The 20,324-nt window shown below is 49.3% G+C and overlaps 1 protein-coding gene across 3 annotated transcripts in view; it reads left to right on the top strand.

Moving 5' to 3' along the window:
• The window catches only part of CDRT4 (CMT1A duplicated region transcript 4), a 34,605-nt gene extending 15,333 nt beyond the window's left edge, over nucleotides 1-19,272 (top strand). For 2 of the 3 annotated variants that reach the window (XM_058703633.1, XM_058703635.1), the window contains 3 exons: nucleotides 15,539-15,616; nucleotides 17,136-18,343; nucleotides 18,992-19,272. In XM_058703633.1, coding sequence (XP_058559616.1) covers nucleotides 15,539-15,616; nucleotides 17,136-17,593 — 536 coding nt within the window. In that variant the 3' untranslated portion in view covers nucleotides 17,594-18,343; nucleotides 18,992-19,272. Of the gene's footprint in view, nucleotides 1-35; nucleotides 118-15,538; nucleotides 15,617-17,135; nucleotides 18,344-18,991 lie in introns of all 3 variants that reach the window. The other variant, XM_058703634.1, reaches the window with a different exon arrangement.
• The last annotated feature ends 1,052 nt before the right edge of the window (nucleotides 19,273-20,324 follow it).

Below are 20,324 nucleotides of genomic sequence, written 5' to 3'. Positions count from 1 at the left end.
TGACTTCTCTCATTCCTTCCCCCCAACCCCTCCAGAAACCTAGTTAAATGAACTGCACCAGGGACTTGTAAGAGCTTCCAGATGGGAGAAGGGAGGACCAGAAGAGATCAGAACAAGGTAAGCAGGTGTGGCCTTAGGTCTTGACCGTGGTCTGTCCTCAAAGTAGGCGACGTGAGGGCCAGGAGTTGCTTGGAAGTCAAAGATCTTCCTTCGGAGCTTTAAGAAACACAATTTAGGAAGGGAGAGAGAGCGGTACCAGCTCGGTAGCACGCACTGGGGATACGTGACCCTGACTGGTGAGGCGTGTGTGAGCCCACGCGCAGGGCTGGCCACCCGCCAAGGGAAGAGTCCCCGGAGCAGCCGTGGAAGGAGAGATAAAGGGACCTGTGGGGGGGGAGGGGCGCGCATCTAATTTGTGATCATTGTGAGGGAGGAAAACGTCTCACATCCAGCAACTCCCGATGGAAGATCCCCCAGGTGTGGCGTCCGATGTAGGCGACACCTGGCCGTGTCTGGGGGGCGGGAAGCAGCGGGGACAGGACACAAGCTGTGCCGGAAAGGGATACACAGGCAGGTTGGCAGGGAAAGCAGACTCGGGCCTGAGCTGGAATTCAGTGCATTGAGGCCCCGTGGACTTTTCCTGCTAGATAAGGTTTCACTTAGCCTTTGCGAGAAGCCCGAATCCTGGAGGTCACGGCTGCAAGGGATCCCATTGTTCTTTCTGGGCACTTCACGCAAAGTGTCTCATTTAACCTTCGTCAGAATCCTACAAGGGAGGCGAGTCATCCCCATTTTACAGATGGGAAAGACTTCAGGCTCAGAGAGAGAGGGGAAGTGATTTGCCTGCACTTAAAAGCAGTGAGGGATGGTGCCAGGAATTGAACCCAGCTCTCGCCAGGAGCCGTTATCTGTGTGTCATATTTATTAGGGTGATGCCCCGCTTTCCCCGATGAATCTTCTTATTTTTTTCCCCCAAGGTTTTTATTTATTTTGACAGAGACAGAGGGGGTGCAAGCAGGGGGAGGGCAGAGAGAGAGGGAGAATCCCAAGCAGGCCCCGCGCTGTCAGCACAGAGATTGTTTGAGATTTTCGAACTGGGCAGTGTGGTGCAGGGTGATGGCTTTCTCTGAGATGGAAAAGACCAGAGAGGAAGACTTCCGGGGGTAAGGTGGAGAGCTCTGTTTGGACCCTGAAAAGTTTGAGGTCTTATTAAGATATGCAAATGATGACAAAGATGGCCGCTGGATATATAAGTTTGGTCTTTGGGGATTGGCCACAAGATTTGGCAAACGGATGAGCTTTGAGGCAACAGAACTCAGCGAAGCCATCTTGGGGACATGCAGGGATTAAAAAAAAAAAAAAAGGGAGCCCAGAAATCATCTGTGTGGGGACTGAAAAGGAGCGATGGCACCACGGGTCTGAGTGGCGTTAAGTCTGTTTGGAAGCCAAGTTGGAAGATGTTTCAGGAACACGAGGGGGGTCACCTATTACCCATGACCACTTTTGGAAGGTAATGAGGGAGAAGCTTGGGCTGCAGGGGAGAGGTGTTTTGTTGACAAGAGTCAAAAGGGAAGTGGGAGGGAAGGCAGCACGTATGTGTCATTCATGAGATGTTCAGAAACCACTGTTGACGATAAGGGTGACGGTACAAAGGGAAACCAGTGTTCCAGAAACTGAGGCCGTCGGTGGCTGAGGACAGAGGCTGGCAGCAACCAGGTGGGAAGGGGGTATGGTCTGATAGGATGAGCTTCAAAGGGGAGGGAGGAACATGGTCTGAGAACGGCGGATTAAGGCGGATGAACACCCACCTCCGGGTCCAGAAACCTGCGGGTCACGAGGGGAGAAACAGCCCTCCATTGAGAGGAGAGAGCGTCTATCCTTCGGTGGTGATTTGACAAAGCATTCTTGGCAGGAAGTCCCAGGGATGTATAGGGGTGGGGGTTTCTCCAAATTTCGGGTTCTGATCCTCAGCTTTTCGGGTTTTGAACACAATTTTATCCATTTCCTCAAGGCTCCAGATAAATCCCACACCTTTTGCTCCCTGGCAGTTCTCTTCCCGTAATGTGGTGGATGCCATTTGTAATAGGGTCATTTTTTTCCTTCTTCCAAGAGCACAGGGGAAGGGTAGGGTCTCTCCTTGGGAGGAGTTAGGAAAGGCTTCTCTGAGTGGTTGAGCTGTGCTCTGGGTTTTGGGGGACATGCAGCCCATTAGAAGTGGGAAGTGAGGAGAAGGACTCAGGACATGCCCATGAGAAGGACCCATGCCCAGGGCTCGAGTGCGCAGGGGGACAGTCATGGTGACAAGAGCTCAGATTGGAAGGCGCTTCTGGGACTAGATTGTGGGGGGGGGGTGCATTTTATCTCTAGGAAATAGGTAGCAAATACGTTTTGAACAGAAGCGTGACCTTCCCGAGACCGGGACCTTCTCGGTTTTTCTCTGATTAGAATGTCATGCCTGGCGTAGTGCTCGAACAAGCACTCAGTAAATATTTGTTGAATGGATGAATGGATATATTGATCAATGATGCCTCTTGCAGCCGCCGAACGGAGGATGAGCCGGAGGGAAAGAGAATAGAGGTAGCAGGACGTATTTGGAGAACAGAGCCTGAATTTGGGGTGTGAGAGGGAAGGAGGAGTTGAGTTTTTACTTTGAGGGCACGCGATTTGACAGCTTCTTGATGGCTCAGGGACCTTATCAAGAGCATGTACGGTTTCTACTGGGAGTGATAATGCCCGGGATGGCCTCGTTACAGCCGGGGGCTGGAGTGGGGAGTTGGAACCGGTGACCCCTTCCCTAAATGGCTCATGCCCATTGTGCTTTTCTAGAAAACCGGTTGGCTTTTTGAGGTTCTTTGGTTCCTTCAGCTGTCACCCAGGGTCCTGACAATTGGCTGGAATAGTTTGTCCCTCCTCGTTTGGAGGTGGGGTGACATTCGTTGAGAGGCTTTCACTTGAGTCCTACGCCTTGAACTCTAGGCCCCATACCTTGAAAGTTTAGAGCACTTGTCATTGATCTCACTGCTATCTCCTTGCTAGCATACGTAGTCTTTTTTAATTTAAAAAAATGTTTATTTATTTTGAGAGAGGGAGAGAGCGAAAACACATGCCTGCGAGTGGGGGAGGAGCAGGGAGAGAAGGAGAGGGAGAATCCCCAGCAGGTTCCTTGCTGTCAGTGCAGAGCCCAATGCGGGGCTTGACCCCTCAAATTGTGAGATCACGACCTGAGCCTAAATCAAGAACTGGGCCCTCAACCGACTGAGCCACCCAGGCACCCCTAGTTCTCCGCTTTAAAGGACAGTGTCATCACTTATAGTGGCTAAAATTGGAAAGATCTTAAAATCCCCAAATGCAGGCATGATTTTTTAAATGTTTATTTATTTTTGAGGGAGAGTGAGTATGAGAGAGGGGGCGGGGCAGAGAGAGAGGGGGACACGGACTCTGAAGCTGGCTCCAGGCTCTGAGCGGTCAGCGCAGGGCCCAATGTGGGTCTCGAACCCACAAGCCATGAGAGACCACAAACCTGGGCTGAAGCTGGGTGCTCAACCGACTGATGGATCCTGATGGATTGTTAGGCGGCCTCTAACATAACTGTGAGGAATCTCTAAGAACATGAGAAAATACAATCAGATGTTTGGGCAAAAATGATGGGTTCAGAAGGATACGGACATTTTGCGGCCACAATCACATAAGCCGGGAAGGAGAGCACGAAGATAAATGTTGTGTGATGGTAATGGGATTATGAGGTTCAAAAAATAACCCTTTCCAAACTTTCTATAATGCGGATACGCGATTTCTGTTACGAGACCACATGGGAATAAATACAGCAAAATGCCACCGGCCGTCATCGACATGACTCATGCCTAGAATTGCTTTTCTAGGAAAGCTGATGATTTTTTTTCTGGTTCCTCCCCACAATCTGCTAGTGCAGGAGGGGGCTGGCCACGGTGCGGGAAGGAATTTGGGACTCTGCTAATCGGATAGAGCTGTCTTGGCACGGCGGCGGAATTAACCTCCTTCACCCCACCGGCCACAGCTCCCCCCAGACGTTTGAGAGCTTTGCTTTCATCGTGGTCGGGAGTTCTCTGTGACCCAAGAGTTGGGTGCGTGATGGATGGATTTGTTTACCTTCTGGTGGGAACGGGGATAACTGTGTCCTCCTGAGGACACGCGGGCGATAGGCTGACGGAATAACTGAATCCTACGGAAGGCAGCTACCTTCGTGCTTTGCTTTGAGGCCAAGCCTCAAATACAAGTCCCGTTCTTCAAGACAAACACCGGCCTGGATTCCTAGTGCGTTGAGCATTTTAAAAGGGGGTGGCCTGGCCCATTGATTGAGGCCAGTCCTGGGAAATCCCTGCCTGTTTCCACTATGAGTTCGCTGGGTTCACAATGACCCCATTGTTCCGGGGAAGCAGGACTTCCTTCTTCTGATTGATTGAACATTGTGGGGCCACACATTGTCATAGTCCCGCTGCTCACGAGCCGGCTGTCTGGCAGAGAGAGGGTCTCCGAGCACAAAATGCTGAGAGCCTTCCTTATTTGGTTTCCTGAATGTGAAGTTATAAGACTGTTTCTCGCTGCCTGTTTTTCCACATCTTTCCTACCTGTCTAGCCTATCCATTTACAAGTGTCCCCCAAACGTCCACGGAAGGGAAAGGTTGAAAAGCTCTCTCCTCTGATGTTGCCTGTTTGGTTTGTTCTGGAAGTTTCGTTTTGAAATTTGGAACTTGATCTCCAGACAATAGGATCCCACGTGCTTTGTGCCTAATGGGTCTTCATGTGACATCATCTTAAAAGGGAATTTTAATATTTATGGTTGGCTATTCCTTGGGTAAATATGAAATTCAAATCCGTAGTTCTACCGGAACGACGTCACAACGCCCAACGCCCAACGCTTCTTCCGGTAGTGAATTTGTAAAGCGGTCGTTTAGCCAGCTCAACACTGTAGTTCGTATGCAGAAGACGTACCGTTTGGAAACAGGCTTTAAGATTTGCATACTGGGGGTGCCTGGGTGGCTCAGTCGGTTAAGCGCCCGACTCCGGCTGAGGACGTGATCTCACGGTTCGTGGGTTCGAGCCCCGCGTCGGGCTCTGTGCTGATGGCTCAGAGCCCGGAGCCTACTTCTCATTCTGTGTCTCCCTCTCTATCGGCCCCTTCCCGGCTCACGCTCTCTCTCAAAAACAAATAAATGTAAAAAAAAAAAAAAAAAGATTTGACTACTGGAAGAAGAATGTGGGCCCTGATCACATCAGTCAACATTTGAAAACACTGGAGGCTGCCATTTGAACCATGCCCATGATTTCCCTTGTCTTTCAAGACTCACCATAAACCTCTTCTCTTCTTGAATCTTGTTCCTTGACCTCCCTCCCCACCCGGCCGAGTTAGGAAGCTCGTGCTCTGTCTACTTCAAGGGGCCGTGAGTTCCTTGAACCAAGGCTGCGCCTCGTTCTGTTTTGTGTCTCCAGGACCCAGCACAATACTCGGTACACGGAGCTGCTCAGTAATCATCTGCAGAGCGGCTGCCGTGCCTTGCGTTGGCCTGTGTACAGGGAACTTCTCCGCTTTATTTTTCTTGACGATAAAGACAACGTGGATTATTCTTGTTTGATTTGTTATTGGCCTTGGCAGAAAACAAATCTGCCTTGTGAGCCTTTGACATTGAGAAGGGTAGATCCCAAAGCAAGAGGTGAATGTGGAGAATCGGCCAGATGTTTGGGGTGAGCACACAGAACTAACTCACAGGCATTACAAGTCTCGTGTTTGGAACTCAATGTTGAAGGCATGCGTGAGTGAATGAATGGATAGCCTATGGCCGTAGGTACTTGAACTTTGTTGCCACTCTGCATCTCTCAAGGCACACACGTGACCGTAAGAGGAAATAGGTAGCGTCCAGAAGCGTTTTCGAGAAGCAGTGTACCCCCTCCCACCCACCATAAACGATGAATCAGGAATGCCAGGTCTGTGTTAGAAGATGGGCATTTCTTTTCTTTTCTTTTCTTCTTCTTTTTTTAATTTTTAAAAAATGTTTATTTATTTTTGAAGGAGAGAGAGAGAGAGAGAGAGAGAGAGAGAGTGTGAGCAGGGGAGGGGCAGAGAAAGAGAGGGAGAGAGAGAATCCGAAGCAGGCACCAGGCTCGGGGCCGTCGGCACAGAGCCCAACGCGGGGCTCGAACTCACGGACCGCGAGATCACGACCTGAGCCGAAGTCGGACATAGCTAACAACTATGCCATCCACTGTGTGCAACTTAATAGGGTACAGTAATAGGCTCACTTCCCCTCTCTTTAGAGCGGAGTGTGTGTGTTTGGGGAGGGGCAGGGATGGGGGGGGGGGAAGGTGGCCAGCATATCGTTGCATAAGGAGATGGGGAGACCAGCTTGCTTCTCCCCACCCTCGCTCTCCTCTGGCTTAACGGTTCTGGGATTCCCCACACTCCCGGCCTCAGTGTTTCTAAAGACACATCAAACCCGTATGTTGTAGGTGCCCCCCTGGAGCCCATCAGGGAGAGGTGAGGCTATGGCAAGAGTTTCCGTATCGTCCACAGGGAGGCAGGGTAGAGAGGTGGAGAGAGTCATGATGAGGCAGGGCTCCTGGGAAGCTCGTTGGGTGTGCACTGTATTTCCCTGGAACACAGGGGGTCAGAGCATGCACTTGGCCTGTAAGGTGGGGGGGTGTTCTATGTGTCTCCCGGGAGGGCCACTTGGGACGGACATCGGTGCGTCAGCCACGCACTGCACCAGGAACATTTCTGCTGATCTTCGAGATAAACCTTCCAAGATGCTAACAGCCTAAGTGGCAGCTTCCTCTTCAGCCAAAAGAAATGAAGAGTAGCCAGAAGGCAGAAAAGGAAACAGAGGGCAGGGGTGAATAGGCAAGGTTGAGGGGGGATAACGCGCAGAGGTGAAACAAAACTCTGCATCCGCTTCCCGTTTGGGAACTTGTTCTCCTTCTGGGGCCAGACCAGACTCTGGGGTGTGGGAAGACAAGACGCCTGCAGACTGCAGCAGGGGAGAGAGGAAAGGGGCTGAACAGAGGAAAATAGGGCTAGTTCCCAACGGAGCGCAAGGCTCTCACGTTGGCCTGTTCCTCTCCGTATGGACGCTCTTGGGGGACCAAGCCTCTGAGGCCGATTTCGGAGGAAGTGAGTCATTGAAGACCCGGCTATCCCTTGAGCAAGTTCACCCTTCCATTCTCTTATGTTATCACCGTCTATGGTGCTCCGGGTTCCAAAAGAAGGCTGGGGAAGGATGTTGCTTTGGAATCCACACCCATGTTCTCCTGGTAACTAGTTCCAGGACATGCTCTACCCAATGGATGGATGGATCCTTCCCTGGTCAAATGAGGTTAGGGGGTACTGCCTAACAATTCCCCCTTTTGGAGGGTGACAGAGTGAGGCAACATATTTAGAGGCTCTGAGAAGTGCTGTACTAAAGGCATTTGTTTAACAGCTCATTTTCCAAACTTCCCTGGCCGAGGGCAGGCTTGCTGTATTTATATTGCATAACATCATAGACCGTGTGAATGGTGTCCCCTGGATTAAATAATCCATGTGGGTTTACAGGGTGACCCTTGGCATGGACCTCCCCTGTCCCCTTTTTAAAAGAAAAAAATATTTTTTTTTTTATTTTATTTTTTTATTTTTAAATTTTTTTTTTCAACGTTTTTTATTTATTTTTGGGACAGAGAGAGACAGAGCATGAATGGGGGAGGGGCACAGAGAGAGGGAGACACAGAATCGGAAACAGGCTCCAGGCTCCGAGCCATCAGCCCAGAGCCCGACGCGGGGCTCGAACTCACGGACCGCGAGATCGTGACCTGGCTGAAGTCGGACGCTTAACCGACTGCGCCACCCAGGCGCCCCAAGAAAAAAATATTTTTAATGTTTATTTTTGAGAGAGAGAAAGACAGAGCGAGAGCAGGGGAGGGGCAGAGACAGAAGGAGACACGGGATCGGAAGCAGGCTCCAAGCTCTGAGCCATCAGCACAGAGCCAGAGGCAGGGCTCGAACTCACAAACCGTGAGATCGTGACCTGAGCCGAAGTTGGACGCTTAACCGACTGAGCCACCCAAGTGCCCCCCTTTGGTCTGCTGCTTTGGGGAAATTCGGAATTGGTGGTGGGCTCACCGCAGTGGGTTTCCTTTTCTCTGATCTGCTGGCGCAAATCCTGGTGGTCTTAGTGTCAAAATGATGCTCTCAAACAGATTTTGAGAAGTTTGGTCCGATTGTTTTCACGGTTCTCAGCCAGGAGAATTTATCTGCTACAAGCTGCTGTACAAGAAGCCCCTTTTAATTTGAAAACAAAAATTCTTTATTTACTTTGAAAGGGTTTATGTTAACTTCATAGATTTTATTCGGAAAAAAAACCCAAAAAACCGTATCTTCCCTTGTGGGTTGGAGGGGTCAAGCCCGGCCTGCCCCAAAATGTGCCACTTTGTCACGTTGATTATTTTATTTTATTTATTATTTTTAAAAAAAATTTTTTTTCAACGTTTTTAATTTATTTTTGGGACAGAGAGAGACAGAGCATGAACGGGGGAGGGGCAGAGAGAGAGGGAGACACAGGATCGGAAACAGGCTCCAGGCTCCGAGCCGTCAGCCCAGAGCCTGACGCGGGGCTCGAACCCATGGACCGCGAGATCGTGACCTGGTTGAAGTCGGACGCTTAACCGACTGCGCCACCCAGGCGCCCCAATGTTGATTATTTTAAATGAAAGTTATTTAAGAGACAGACTATGCAGGAAGGGCGTTCGGACCCTCTGCTTCCCCTTGAAAACAGGACATAAATCTCCCACGTGGAAACATCCTCCCTATATGGCGAAGTAAAGAGAGCCTGGGGGGCTCAGTTGGTTAAGCATCTGATTCTTGGTTTCAGCTCAGGTCGTGATCTTGCCATTTGTGAGATCAAGCCCTTCACTGGTCTCCGCACTTATGCAGAGCCTGCTTGGGATTCTCTCTCTCCCTCTCTCTTTGCCCCTTCCCTGCTCGCTCTCTCTCTCTCAAAATAAATAAATACACTTTTTTTTTTTTTAAAGACACCAGAGACAGGGACTTTAAAGCTGAGAAAGCTGTACAAACAAACCTTGTTACTTTTTTTACTAATTTACTAACTCAGCCCAAGTTCTGCTTTAGAATTCCTTAGTCATTAAAACTCCCAAACACCCATTTTCCTTATCCTGTAAAGTTCTCACAAATTTAATGTCTCTTTATCCAGAAGGTGTAAAACCTGCCCGCCTCTGTCATTTCTTTGGGTCTCCATTTTGTTATTGGGCCTCTATGCCTGTGTAATAAAACTTTGGGTTTTTCTTCTGTCGTTAACCTGTCTCGTCTGAATTTTTGTTTCTTTTTTTTTTGTTTATTTGTTTATTTTGGGAGAGACAGAGACGGCATGAGTAGGGGAGGGGCAGAGAGAGAGAGAGAGAGGGAGAGAGAGAGAGAGAGAGAGAGAGAGAGCATGAGTGGGGGAGGGGCAGAGAGAGAGGGAGACACAAAATCCGAAGCAGGCTCCAGGCTCCCAGCTGTCAGCCCAGAGCCGGACGCGGGGCTCGAACCCACGAACTGTGAGATCATGACCCGAGCCAAAATCAAGAGTTGGTTGCTTAACCGACCGAGCCACCCAGGCACCCCAACAAGTATGTATTTCTTGATTCTCGATAGGAATTTTGACCAAGAATGAATGAATGAATGAATGAATTAATTAATTTCTGAGAAGTTATATTAAATGTGACCAGGTTTTTCCAGTCTTTATCAAGAACCCGTTTTTTTTTTTTTTTTTTTCTATTTGCAATCAGCTCTGATGGGAAATCCTATCCACATTTTTCTTAGTATCGACTTATCCATTTTTCTAGCGAACTAAAAGCTACCTTTTCATGGGGCCATTATTCTTTTGACGAATTGTTGGGTTATTTTTAGTAGTTTATTGAGGCTTTTTTGGTGTTTATATTTATAAACTAGATTGATTTTGAAGTTTCTGGTGTGGTTTCTTAATACGTTTTAGTCTTAGGGTTCTATACAGGCTGTCACAGGAGTGGAGACAGCTCCGTTTGTTATGTTTCGTTACGGGACTTCTGTAAATACAAGTATTATTGGGTCAGCAATGGAAATTCTCTGGTTCTAGCAGAGTGATCCTATGAGCTTTGGAACAGCCCTGGTATCTTCCTCAGTTTTCTGTTTCACAATTTGTTTCCTATGGAAGTGTTTGGACTCTTAATTTACTTTGATGATTTATATATTTTTCTAGGACATCATCCACTTTCTTCAGATTTTCTAACTTACTTTTTAAAGTTATACAGGCGTTTCTAATTATAGTTTTAAACCCTCTGTATCAACTTCCTTGTTCTTAATTTTGCACATCTGTGCTTCCTTTTTCTTGATGAGCCATGGTGGTGGTTTCCCTCTCCTATTTTCTGAAAAAATATCATTTTTGTTAATTTTGCATATTTTTTCTTTTTCTTTTTTTTTGGAACCTTTATTTATTTTTGAGAGAGAGACAGAGCATGAGCAGGGGAGGGGCAGAGAGAGAGGGAGACTCAGAATCGGAAGCAGGCTCCAGGCTCCGAGCTGTCAGCACAGAGCCTGATGCGGGGCTTGAACTCACAGACCGTGAGATCAGGACTGGAGCTGAGGTCGGACGCTCAACCGACTGAGCCACCCAGGCGCCCCGTTTCCCCCCTCTTTTAAGTAAGTAACATCAGTTAACATCTTGAGAGATTCTTGCTTTCTGTGGGACACGGTTTAGGAAACACTGGATTACGATAATGTTTTGATCATCGTGAGTGTGCGAATGGCTTCGCCTCCACAGCATTAGTGGGCTAGAAAGTCTGAGCGGAGTTGACTGGTATCAATACGCTTATCTCTCAGTCCTGCCTGGAATCCACAAAATCCCTTTGGAAGATGGTTTCCTGAGATAAGGATGCGGCTTGTGGCCGCAGACAGAGGGTGAGATTAGCTTTGTGTGAGATTACCACCCCGCAGCCACAGTTTTCTTAGCTCAGTACTTTAAGGCTCTGGCTGTCCTTTGATCGAAGTAAATTCTCGTATTGGCAGGTGGTAATGGAAATGTACTAGGGTCCTTTTAAATGTTTAAAGGCCACTGACATTCGGTACTATATATATATGGATCCATATCTATTCATGAATGCATCAATGAAAATATGTCTTAAAACAACGAAAGGGCTGAATGATGCCCCTGATCTGTTTCCTAATAAGGCTAAGTTTCTTAAGTGGCTAATACCCTCTAAATCTTCAGTGTTTTTTTGACTTGGTCGCTAAAAATGGTGGTTCCCAAACCTTGCAGTACATTAGAACCAAGCTTTTGAATTCTCATGGTTGTATTGCGTCTCATTCTTACTAAATCACAATGCTGCCAGGCATAGGACTTTTTTTTTTTTTTTTAATGTTTATTTCTCTTTGAGAGAGAAAGACAGAGCCTGAGTGGGGAAGGGGCAGAGAGAGAGAGAGGGAGGCACAGAATCTGAAACCGGCTCCAGGCTCTGAGCTGTCAGCAGAGAGAGCCTGACGTGGGGCTCGAACTCAGAAATGGCGAGATCGTGACCTGAGCTGAAGTTGGTCGCCCAACCGACTGAGCCACCCAGGTGCCTCCTGGCATATGAATTTGTAAAAGATCCCCGGTAATTCCAATGTGCAGCAAAGGTGGAGGACTGATGACTTGGAAACCCTTTAAGCTGCAGACAGCTTATTATAACATCCATACCTCCGTAAGAGAAATAAGACAGGAATTCACATTCATCTCCTAAGTTGAGATAATGGAGGTCCTAAGACCATGTCAAGGAACGTGACCAAGGTCACAGATTTGTGTCTGATTCCAGGCAAGTGTCTGGAGGCACTTCAGGCAAGGCTGGCCGAGGCCAGCATATCAGGCAAGATTCTGGAAATGGTAGGACAAGAGATTGGGTTCGGGTGGGAGGAGATGGGCTTGAAAACCCAGTGGACTGAACACAGGCCTTTGTGCCTAGAGGAGAAACAAGAAAAGCACTTCAATGTTATGCCTCCTGCCCCTCCCATCAATGCTGTTTCTGTCTGTAGCCTGCTGGTTTGCATTTCGTTTATAGGGAGACAAAATGGAACCTTTGTGCCGGACTCGAAGGAGATTGTAAAAGCCCACAGCTTGTCTTCAGACTTAATGTCAACTATGTGTGTCTTTTATTTTCAGACAAACAAGTCCTCACCATGAGTTCTGAGGCCGTCTCAAACACTCCCTGCCTTGGGCTTGTAGCGTCCTGGTTCTTGCATCAACAAGTATGACAAAAACCCACCATTCTGGAGAACCTGTGTGTCAGCCACGGTGGGCTGCCCTTGGGGTCCGGTGACATAGGGCGGGAGGGCTTGAGCAAGGTGTTGGGCGAAACGAATGCACGCTGGTGTCGACACGAGCGATTCCCTGAGAACCGAGCTTCTTTGAGGCCTCGGGGGTTTCTTCACTAGAAACACAGAACCGAGGATGGAAGGCATTCTCTGCAAGTCCCCGAATATCGCGAACTCACGACATCTCCCTAATGTTTCCCAAACGTGTCCCGTTTCTCAAAACATTTCAATCTGGCACAATTGATTAACCCTAGCGTGCGTATGGGGCGGGGTACAAACACATTTCTAACAGTTCTGTAGACAAGGGGATAAGTCAAGAAATCTCTTTCCTTGGAGGGGAACAGGCATGGGCCGGGTGATCGCTGGGGCGACACCCTCTACATTACTGGGGACTTGGGATGGGTGACCCACAGTTCTGAGATCCATGGTGGGTCTTAGAAGGACAGATGAGTTGCTCCAACTCTCTTGTTTTTTGTCGTTTATTATTACACAAAGCCTTAGGTTAGAGGTCTATGTGAACGAGTTGTTTCTTCTGTGACCTCAGAAAAACGATACTGTGACTTCTCCTAACAATGTGTCGTCATGGGGATGCCTGGGTGGCTCAGTCGTTTGAGTCCGACTCTTGATTTCGGCTCAGGTCATGATCTCATGGTTGTGAGATCGAGCCCCGTGTTAGGCCCTGAGCTGACAGCGAGGAGCCTGCTTGGGAGTCTCTGTCTCTTTCTCTCTCTTCCCCTCCCCCCGCCCCCTCAATAAATAAATAAATAAATGTGTACAGATGCATATACGATTAAATGTCACTTATTCTTAGGTAGTTTTCACTTTTCTTGTTGCTATGGGGAATACAGTTTCATATTTTGAGCTTTGTATATGAAGGGAAGCGATTTTTAATTTCTGTAATAAAAAATACTTTATTCTCTTGGTTTTTAAAAAGTTGTATCATCTACAAACGATGGTAACTGTCTTTTCTCACAGGTAGGCATGCTTCTAATTTCTTTTTCAGGCGTTAGGCTAACAGCTACCACTTTTATTTATTTATTACATTTTTTTAAATTTATTTTTGAGAGACAGAACACAAGTCGGGGAGAGGCAGAGAGAGAGAGGGAGACGCAAAATCCAAAGCAGGCTCCAGGCTGTCCTCACAGAGCCTGACGCGGGGCTCGAACTCCCGAACTGCGAGATCATGACCTGAGCCAAAGTCGGACGCTTCACCGACTGAGCCACTCGGGCACCCCAACAGCTACGACTTCTAGAACAATGTTAAACAAAAGCGACACATGGGACAACACAAGAATGCCCTGTACTGTGAAATGTGGTATTGGCTATTGGGCAGATTTTTAACAATCGTATCGAGAAAACATTGCTCTTGTAGTAAGAGTATTTTTAAACATCAGTAGCGGCTATTGAAAGGACGTGGCTTTTAAAACACATTAATGGGGGCACCTGGGTGGCTCAGTGGGTTGAGCATCTGACTCTTGATTTTGGTCATGATCTCAGTTTGTGAGACTGAGCCCTGAGTCGAACTCTGCACTGACTGCAGGGCACCTGCTTGGGATTCTCTCCCTCCCTCTCTCTCTCTGCCCCTCCTCTGCCCTCTCCCTCTCTCTCAAAATAAGTAAGACAAACTTAAAGAATGTGTTGTCATGAAAGATCGCCACTAAGACAGAACAGTGGGGCCTCTGTAAAGCCTGGATCTGAGCCGATTTGACAGAAAGTAGCTTTTTTTTTTTTTTTTAGAGTATGAATAAATGTCTAGAATGCGATCCTTTGTTAGGTGTGTAATAATAAAATGCTGACATTGGGAATAACTTACTTTAGAACTATAGTGGGATTTAAGGTTGCCCCCATCAATAACGCATTTACTTGCATACCACAATGGTTCCTTGGCTAGGAGAATAAAGGGGGCGGAAAACCTGGAGATTTGCTTCTCTCAGGGGAGCGTTTCACACACAGCAGGGCAGCCCCTACAGATGTTGCAGCCGAAAGAAAGATATAGAACCATTAGTCCGTCTAAAGCAGCTCTACTCAGTGTGTGGTCTTCAGACCAGCACTGTCCCCTGGGATCTTCTTGGCAAATGCAAATTCTCGGGTCCCCAAAGCAGACCTACTGAACCAGAATCATAGGGTGCCCCCCCCCCCCACCCTGACGCTGTGTTTTAACAAGCTCTCCCGGCAGTGTTAGCCTTCACTGAGGTTTGAGAAGCCCTGCTCTAGGCTGACGGTTCCCATAGTGTGGTCGCCTGACCGCTGGCACGAGCATCACCCGAAAGCTTGTTCAAAAGCCTCTGAGACTTTTCCCACAGCAGAAATGCTCCATGGCGTTTCAGACGTTCAAGTTCAGATGTTCAAGGACCCCAGAGATGCACAGCCCTGAGTGTACCAAATAACGAATTCTTGGATAACAATTCTCCGATGCGCGTGTTTCCAGTCTTAGCACTAACTAGAAGGGAACTACCAAGCTCTCCCGGACCTGTTTCCTGTCACTAGGTAGTTAACGATAAAACCTTACAAACCGTCCGCATCTCCCGCCCCGCCTCTGGTTTAGGACGCTGGTTGTCGAATCTGGAGCTCTGGTGGGGAATGCTCAACACTGCGTTCTTTTCTTTTCTTTTTTAAAAACATGTTAACGTTTACTTTGGAGAGAGCGACAGAGTGTGAGCGGAGGAGGGGCAGAGGGAGGGGGAGACACGGAATCCGAAGCAGGCTCCGGGCTCCGAGCCGTCAGCACAGAGCCCGACGCGGGGCTCGAACTCACAAATCGTGAGATCGTGGCCTGAGCCGAAGTCGGACGCTCCACCGACTGAGCCACCCAGGGGCCCCTCAACACTTGTGTCCCAACAAACCCTTCATACAGAGGCAGCCGTCCTCCAGTTCGAGAACCACTAGACCACAGGTCCCATCAAACTACCCACACGCGTGGCCTCATAGAGCATTGAGACTTCTCTATTTCAGCCTGTACTTGGGGCACCTGCGTCTTGACTCTGGGCTGTAGCCCATGTCTGCCCCTCCCTCTCCTCGGTGCTGGCTGAGAAGCGTAGCCAGGAGGTGGAAATTCGGCCCAGTAACAGCACAATGGGACTCTGGTAGCAAAGATGATGTCTACTGGGACTTCCCGAGCTGAGCTCCCCTGCCCTCTCCCCCGCTCCACGGGAGATCTGTCCTCTTCTTGAAGATCGCCCTGTGGTAACCCTGGCTAACAAGTGTGTTTTCCCGAAGGTATCTGGGCCTTGAATGTGAAGAAGAACTCTTTAATGATGGAGGTGATTGAAGCAAGAAAGGCGAAGAGACACAAAGGTAGGGCTTGGGGCTTAGCAACGGGAGCTCCTGCTGCAGGGCTGGTTGAAGCTTCCAGACCTGGGGAGGGAAGGCAAAGGGGGGGGGCTCTGGGTGGCGGCTCCTGTTATACACGTAGAAGAGTATAGCCTCGGAGGACTGTGGTTCATCATGACCTTCGCCTCTGCCAGATACAAGCAAACGCCTCGGCCCGCAAGCTCGTTGCATTCTTTAATAAAAATATTTTGTTTTGAAGCAATCTCCGTACCCCCACACGGAGCGCAAACTCATGACCTCGAGCCCAAGGGTAGCCTGCTCTACTGACTGAGCCAGCAGGTGGCCAGAGACCTTTGCATTTTGCGTTTGCTTTGAGGGCACAGAAATGAGCCGTCGAGTCTATACTTGGAAGCTTGGGTGTGCGTGTTTTGTTTTGTTTTGTTTTGTTTTTGGCGAAAGGTGATTTTGCATATCTTGCCTTCCTTGGGCCGAATAATACACAGTTCTTGCAGGGGAATGAAACCTTCCACAATCCGTTCTTTATTGACAGAGCTGCTCCTAAACGAGCTCCAGCTCAGGAAACGTCTGCCAGGCAGCCTGGGAATAACTGTCGAATCTGCATTTTCTCTGGTTATCCCCACGGCTAGTGTTTGATTTTTGTTTTTTTGTTTTTTTTCACTGAAGTTAGGTTGGACACGGCGAGACCAACCTTTTAACTTCCTTGCCTTCCCCAACCCCCAAAGGAACGGGCTGTTTGGTACACTAATGAACAGACTTTCTAGTAAAGCCTCCCTAACCCCAAATGCTCAGAACCTCTGGCCAGCGCTATAGTGAAAAGCTTGAGGATTTTTGATCCCCTTAGATTTGAGTTCAACGCCCCCCATTTGCCAGTTGTGCAAGCTAATCCGCTTCAGTAAAAGCTTTACATAACCTATTTCTTGTAACCCGCAAGAAGGCTCTATGAGATCAAATCTTGCTCTGCCCACGATTTGACCCAGGAGGCAGCTACGGTTTAGAAGGGCTACCGGGCTTGCTCGAGGTTCGCGGTGATCTCGCAGGTAGAGAAGGAGTTTGGACTCAACCGGTCTAATTGCAGAGCCCGTGTTCTCAGGGCTGAACTATCGCGCGAACCTGTTCCAAGCCCTTCAAACGTATCGTTTTGGCTAATCCTTACAATTGCCTTCCGGTAACCAATTTTATCGGTGAAAAAAACATTAGACGGTCAGAGCGCGCACAATTTGACGCTCTGCGAAGGTCTGAGGCTGACCTCAGGGCCAGCCTCCCGAGGTCCCTTGGGCCAGCCTCCCAAGGTCCCCACCTTTTACCACCACGCTGTTCTTCAGCTGGTAGACACTCTGGAATGTCACTCTGTCTCCCATCTTTGGATTCGCTCTTATCCCCGCTGAATACAAGGGGTGTAAGGGCCGTTAGGCATGATGGGGGAAACGTTCAAAACGTGGTTCCAAGACCCTCCGATTCGTTGAAGAACTGGTCTGTGGTACCCGAGTGCCTCTAAATCACCCGTGTTTCTCTTTGCTGGTAGAACTCACAGAGAACATCGGGCTTCCCCTGAGTCTGCTTGAAAAGCACAGCCCGTGGCCAGCCTATGTCACCTACACATCCCCGATGGTGGAAAAACTCATTGAGAAAAGCAAAGCCAGGGACCTGGGTTCTATGCAAGCACTTGAAGAAAGCCAGCGGGCCTCAAGGCAGAGCCAACCTTCCGGCATCGCGCAGCTGAAAAGGAGAAAGTCATCTAAGTCCTCCGGAGACACGCTGTCCAAGGACAGGAGGTCAGAGACCATGTTATCGGTATGGAGCACGTGTGCGGTGACGAGCCTGGGGCCCGCCGTCATGCCCGAACCGATACGCTTTCATACGGAGTCCAGAGAAAACCCCACTGCAAACTATAACAAGATCATCTTCTCTCGAAAACCTATGATGAGGATCCTTCCATACAGCTCACTTCTAGCCAACAAGGAGACACATTCGAATATTTAGCAGGGAATCCCTGCAACCACCCACCCCCCTCCCTTCCCAAGACGGTGCAGCAACGAAGCTCCATTTGTCACCAAGTTTGCTACGTCCTCTGAATGTGAACTTGCCCCTGCTTGTGCAGAGGTTGGCCGGAGACAAACCAGATCAGAATGTGGGCCGTGGGGGTGGGGGGGGGTGGGGGTGGGGTGGGGGAACCCTCTCCAGCGTCACCATCTGGTAGGGATGGGAAAGTGCCATGTTCTAGTTCCTGCCGCAGATGCTTAGAACCTAACTGAGGGTGAATCAGTCCTGGTCTAGGCAGGAGACCGAAATCACCCCGGTTGTGATGCCAGCGATAATGTAATGTAGAGAATTACTAACCAGGTGGCTGGAAAAGGCAGGGGGGAGGCCACACAGGTATTAGGGGCGGTAGCACCTGTAGGAAGCAGTTTTCACAAGGCTGCACGAGGGAAGATATCGGACTTGTTAAAGTTAGGCACTTGGAGAAGGGGTATGCGGGCTGGATCTCAGATTTCTGAGCTGCGGGGGACAGGGGTGCTCCTCAGCAGGTTCTCGGGGTCTCTGAGCTCGGAGAAAAGTTCCTGCGGGGCCGGTACCTCTGAATCTGAGGAGGAGAAGGTCTCTGGCTGAGGCGGGCTCCGTGGTTGCTGAGAAAACCAAAACACCCGAGTCCAATGCTTCTGGAAGGGATTGACCCTGCCTGAGTGAACAACAAGCACTGCGAGTGGAAACAGGGACAGGAAGCCAATAGAGGTAAATGGGAAGAAGACCTGGAGAGAGCTTCTCCCTCCTTTTCCAGCTTCGTGCCCCCTCTCCCCAGTCCCCCCCAGATGGGCAGAACCTATCAGAGAAGAGAGCAGGCGTGCGGTCTGCAGAATCCCAACCCCAGCCTCTCCCAGCAAAGTATAAAAGGACAGACTTGAGGCCAAGAGAATGTTAGCTTCAAAACTAACATGGCGGGGTTCTGAGTGATTCCACCTTGCTGCACCTGGCCCCCGAACTTGGCATTGGGATTGTTTTCCTCGGAGGGTTTACAAAGTGGCCGTGGGGACGTGAGTGTCCCCTGTTGAACCATGGAGGAGTTTTCTCTCCCGTATTTCTCCAAGGCTTGCCTTGTGGAGTCGAGCTGGCAGGGGAGAAATTCCTGGCCGGACCTTCAGCTGTCATTTGTCGACCACACTTAAAATTGGTCCCCCCCCCCCTCCCACCCCCTGTGCTTTGAGCAGTTCCCAAGAAGCCCCAGGGCAACTGATGTTAAACTGAGTCTCGAAGCAGTCAGGCCTTGTCTTTAGATTCAAGGGGGATCTTGTCAAGAGAGGGAGACCTAGCTGATCTTACCTTTGGGGTTTGTCTATTGAGCATGGCTCCACTGATCGCTCGTCTCTTCTTTGACCTCTATAGTCACATCTGTGAAGCAATGAACACCCACCTCGCTTCCCTCAGCAGAGGCGTAGAGGATGTGATGTGCAAGTCGCTATGAGGGCCATTCGAAGAAGTTGGATTTGCCATCCACGTGGCCACTCTCTGCATACACGAATCGTGCAGAAACGTCGGCACTCACCTCTGGCTGCTGTGAGTGGTGTTGGGAGAGCTGCACAAATGAAGAGCTCCGGACCGATTCCTGGGGTATCCGACCTTGGCCAGAACCAACTCTTGCACAAATATAGGTGGTTTCCAGCTGAGTGACTGCATTTTGTTTTTTTTTTTTTTAAATATTTTTTTTTTCAACGTTTTTTATTTATTTTTGGGACAGAGAGAGACAGAGCATGAACGGGGGAGGGGCAGAGAGAGGGAGACACAGAATCGGAAACAGGCTCCAGGCTCCGAGCCATCAGCCCAGAGCCTGACGCGGGGCTCGAACTCACAGACCGCGAGATCGTGACCTGGCTGAAGTCGGACGCTTAACCGACTGCGCCACCCAGGCGCCCCTAGTGACTGCATTTTGTATCCACGGGTCATTTATAGACGTGGAGGCAGGTGATACATTTCTCCAACGAGACTTACTATTTCTTCTATCCTTTGATGGGAATTTATAGCCAGAACATATCTGGAGTGTCTTTGGGAGCGTATTTACCTATCCTGGGAGCACCAGGCATGTCTCTCAGGTTCTCGTGGGCGAAGCTAGTCCCACCAAATGTCTAACATAGAGCGTGAGAGTTGATGGAGATTTGGGATTATTTCTTCCAATCCCTTTGAGGGCCGAGCGGTTACGGTTTGAGACAAAGCTTTCTAGGTCTTTAATACTTTTTACAAACGTGTCTGTATGCTCTCTAAATTAAAATGGTTGTCTTTCTTTTTTAGACAGATAACATCGTTTAGATTAAGGTAATTCTCAGCCCATTGTAACAACACAAACACGAGCGGAAGGACCTTGACACCTTATGTCGTCATGAAAATTGCTTGTGTCTGTGACTACAGCCCAGACATGCTGCCCCAACCCCCCAGCCCGAGGCAATTGTAAGAAAGAACAGGTCTAATTCTTTTTTGAAGCGGACGGTCTGTGTTCGGGCCCAAGCCGGGGTTCACGGGCCCAGCCCCCGTGGGGGTTTGACCGGCTAGGACCACGTTTGGGACTGAGGTGGCTTCGGGGAAGAAGCCGTGTTCGGACGAGACCAGCTGGACCCAGCAGTGAAGCCTTGGTCACTGGGGGAGGGGGAAGGGGATCCTGAATGATCTGTGGAGTCTGTTGTTTAGATTTGCTCTTTGGTCCAGACCTCCCTGCGCGCGATGGAGG

This window comes from Neofelis nebulosa, chromosome 16 (genome assembly GCF_028018385.1).
Source record: "Neofelis nebulosa isolate mNeoNeb1 chromosome 16, mNeoNeb1.pri, whole genome shotgun sequence".
Lineage (NCBI taxonomy): Eukaryota > Metazoa > Chordata > Mammalia > Carnivora > Felidae > Neofelis > Neofelis nebulosa.
This window is presented reverse-complemented; position numbering and strand designations above follow the sequence as displayed.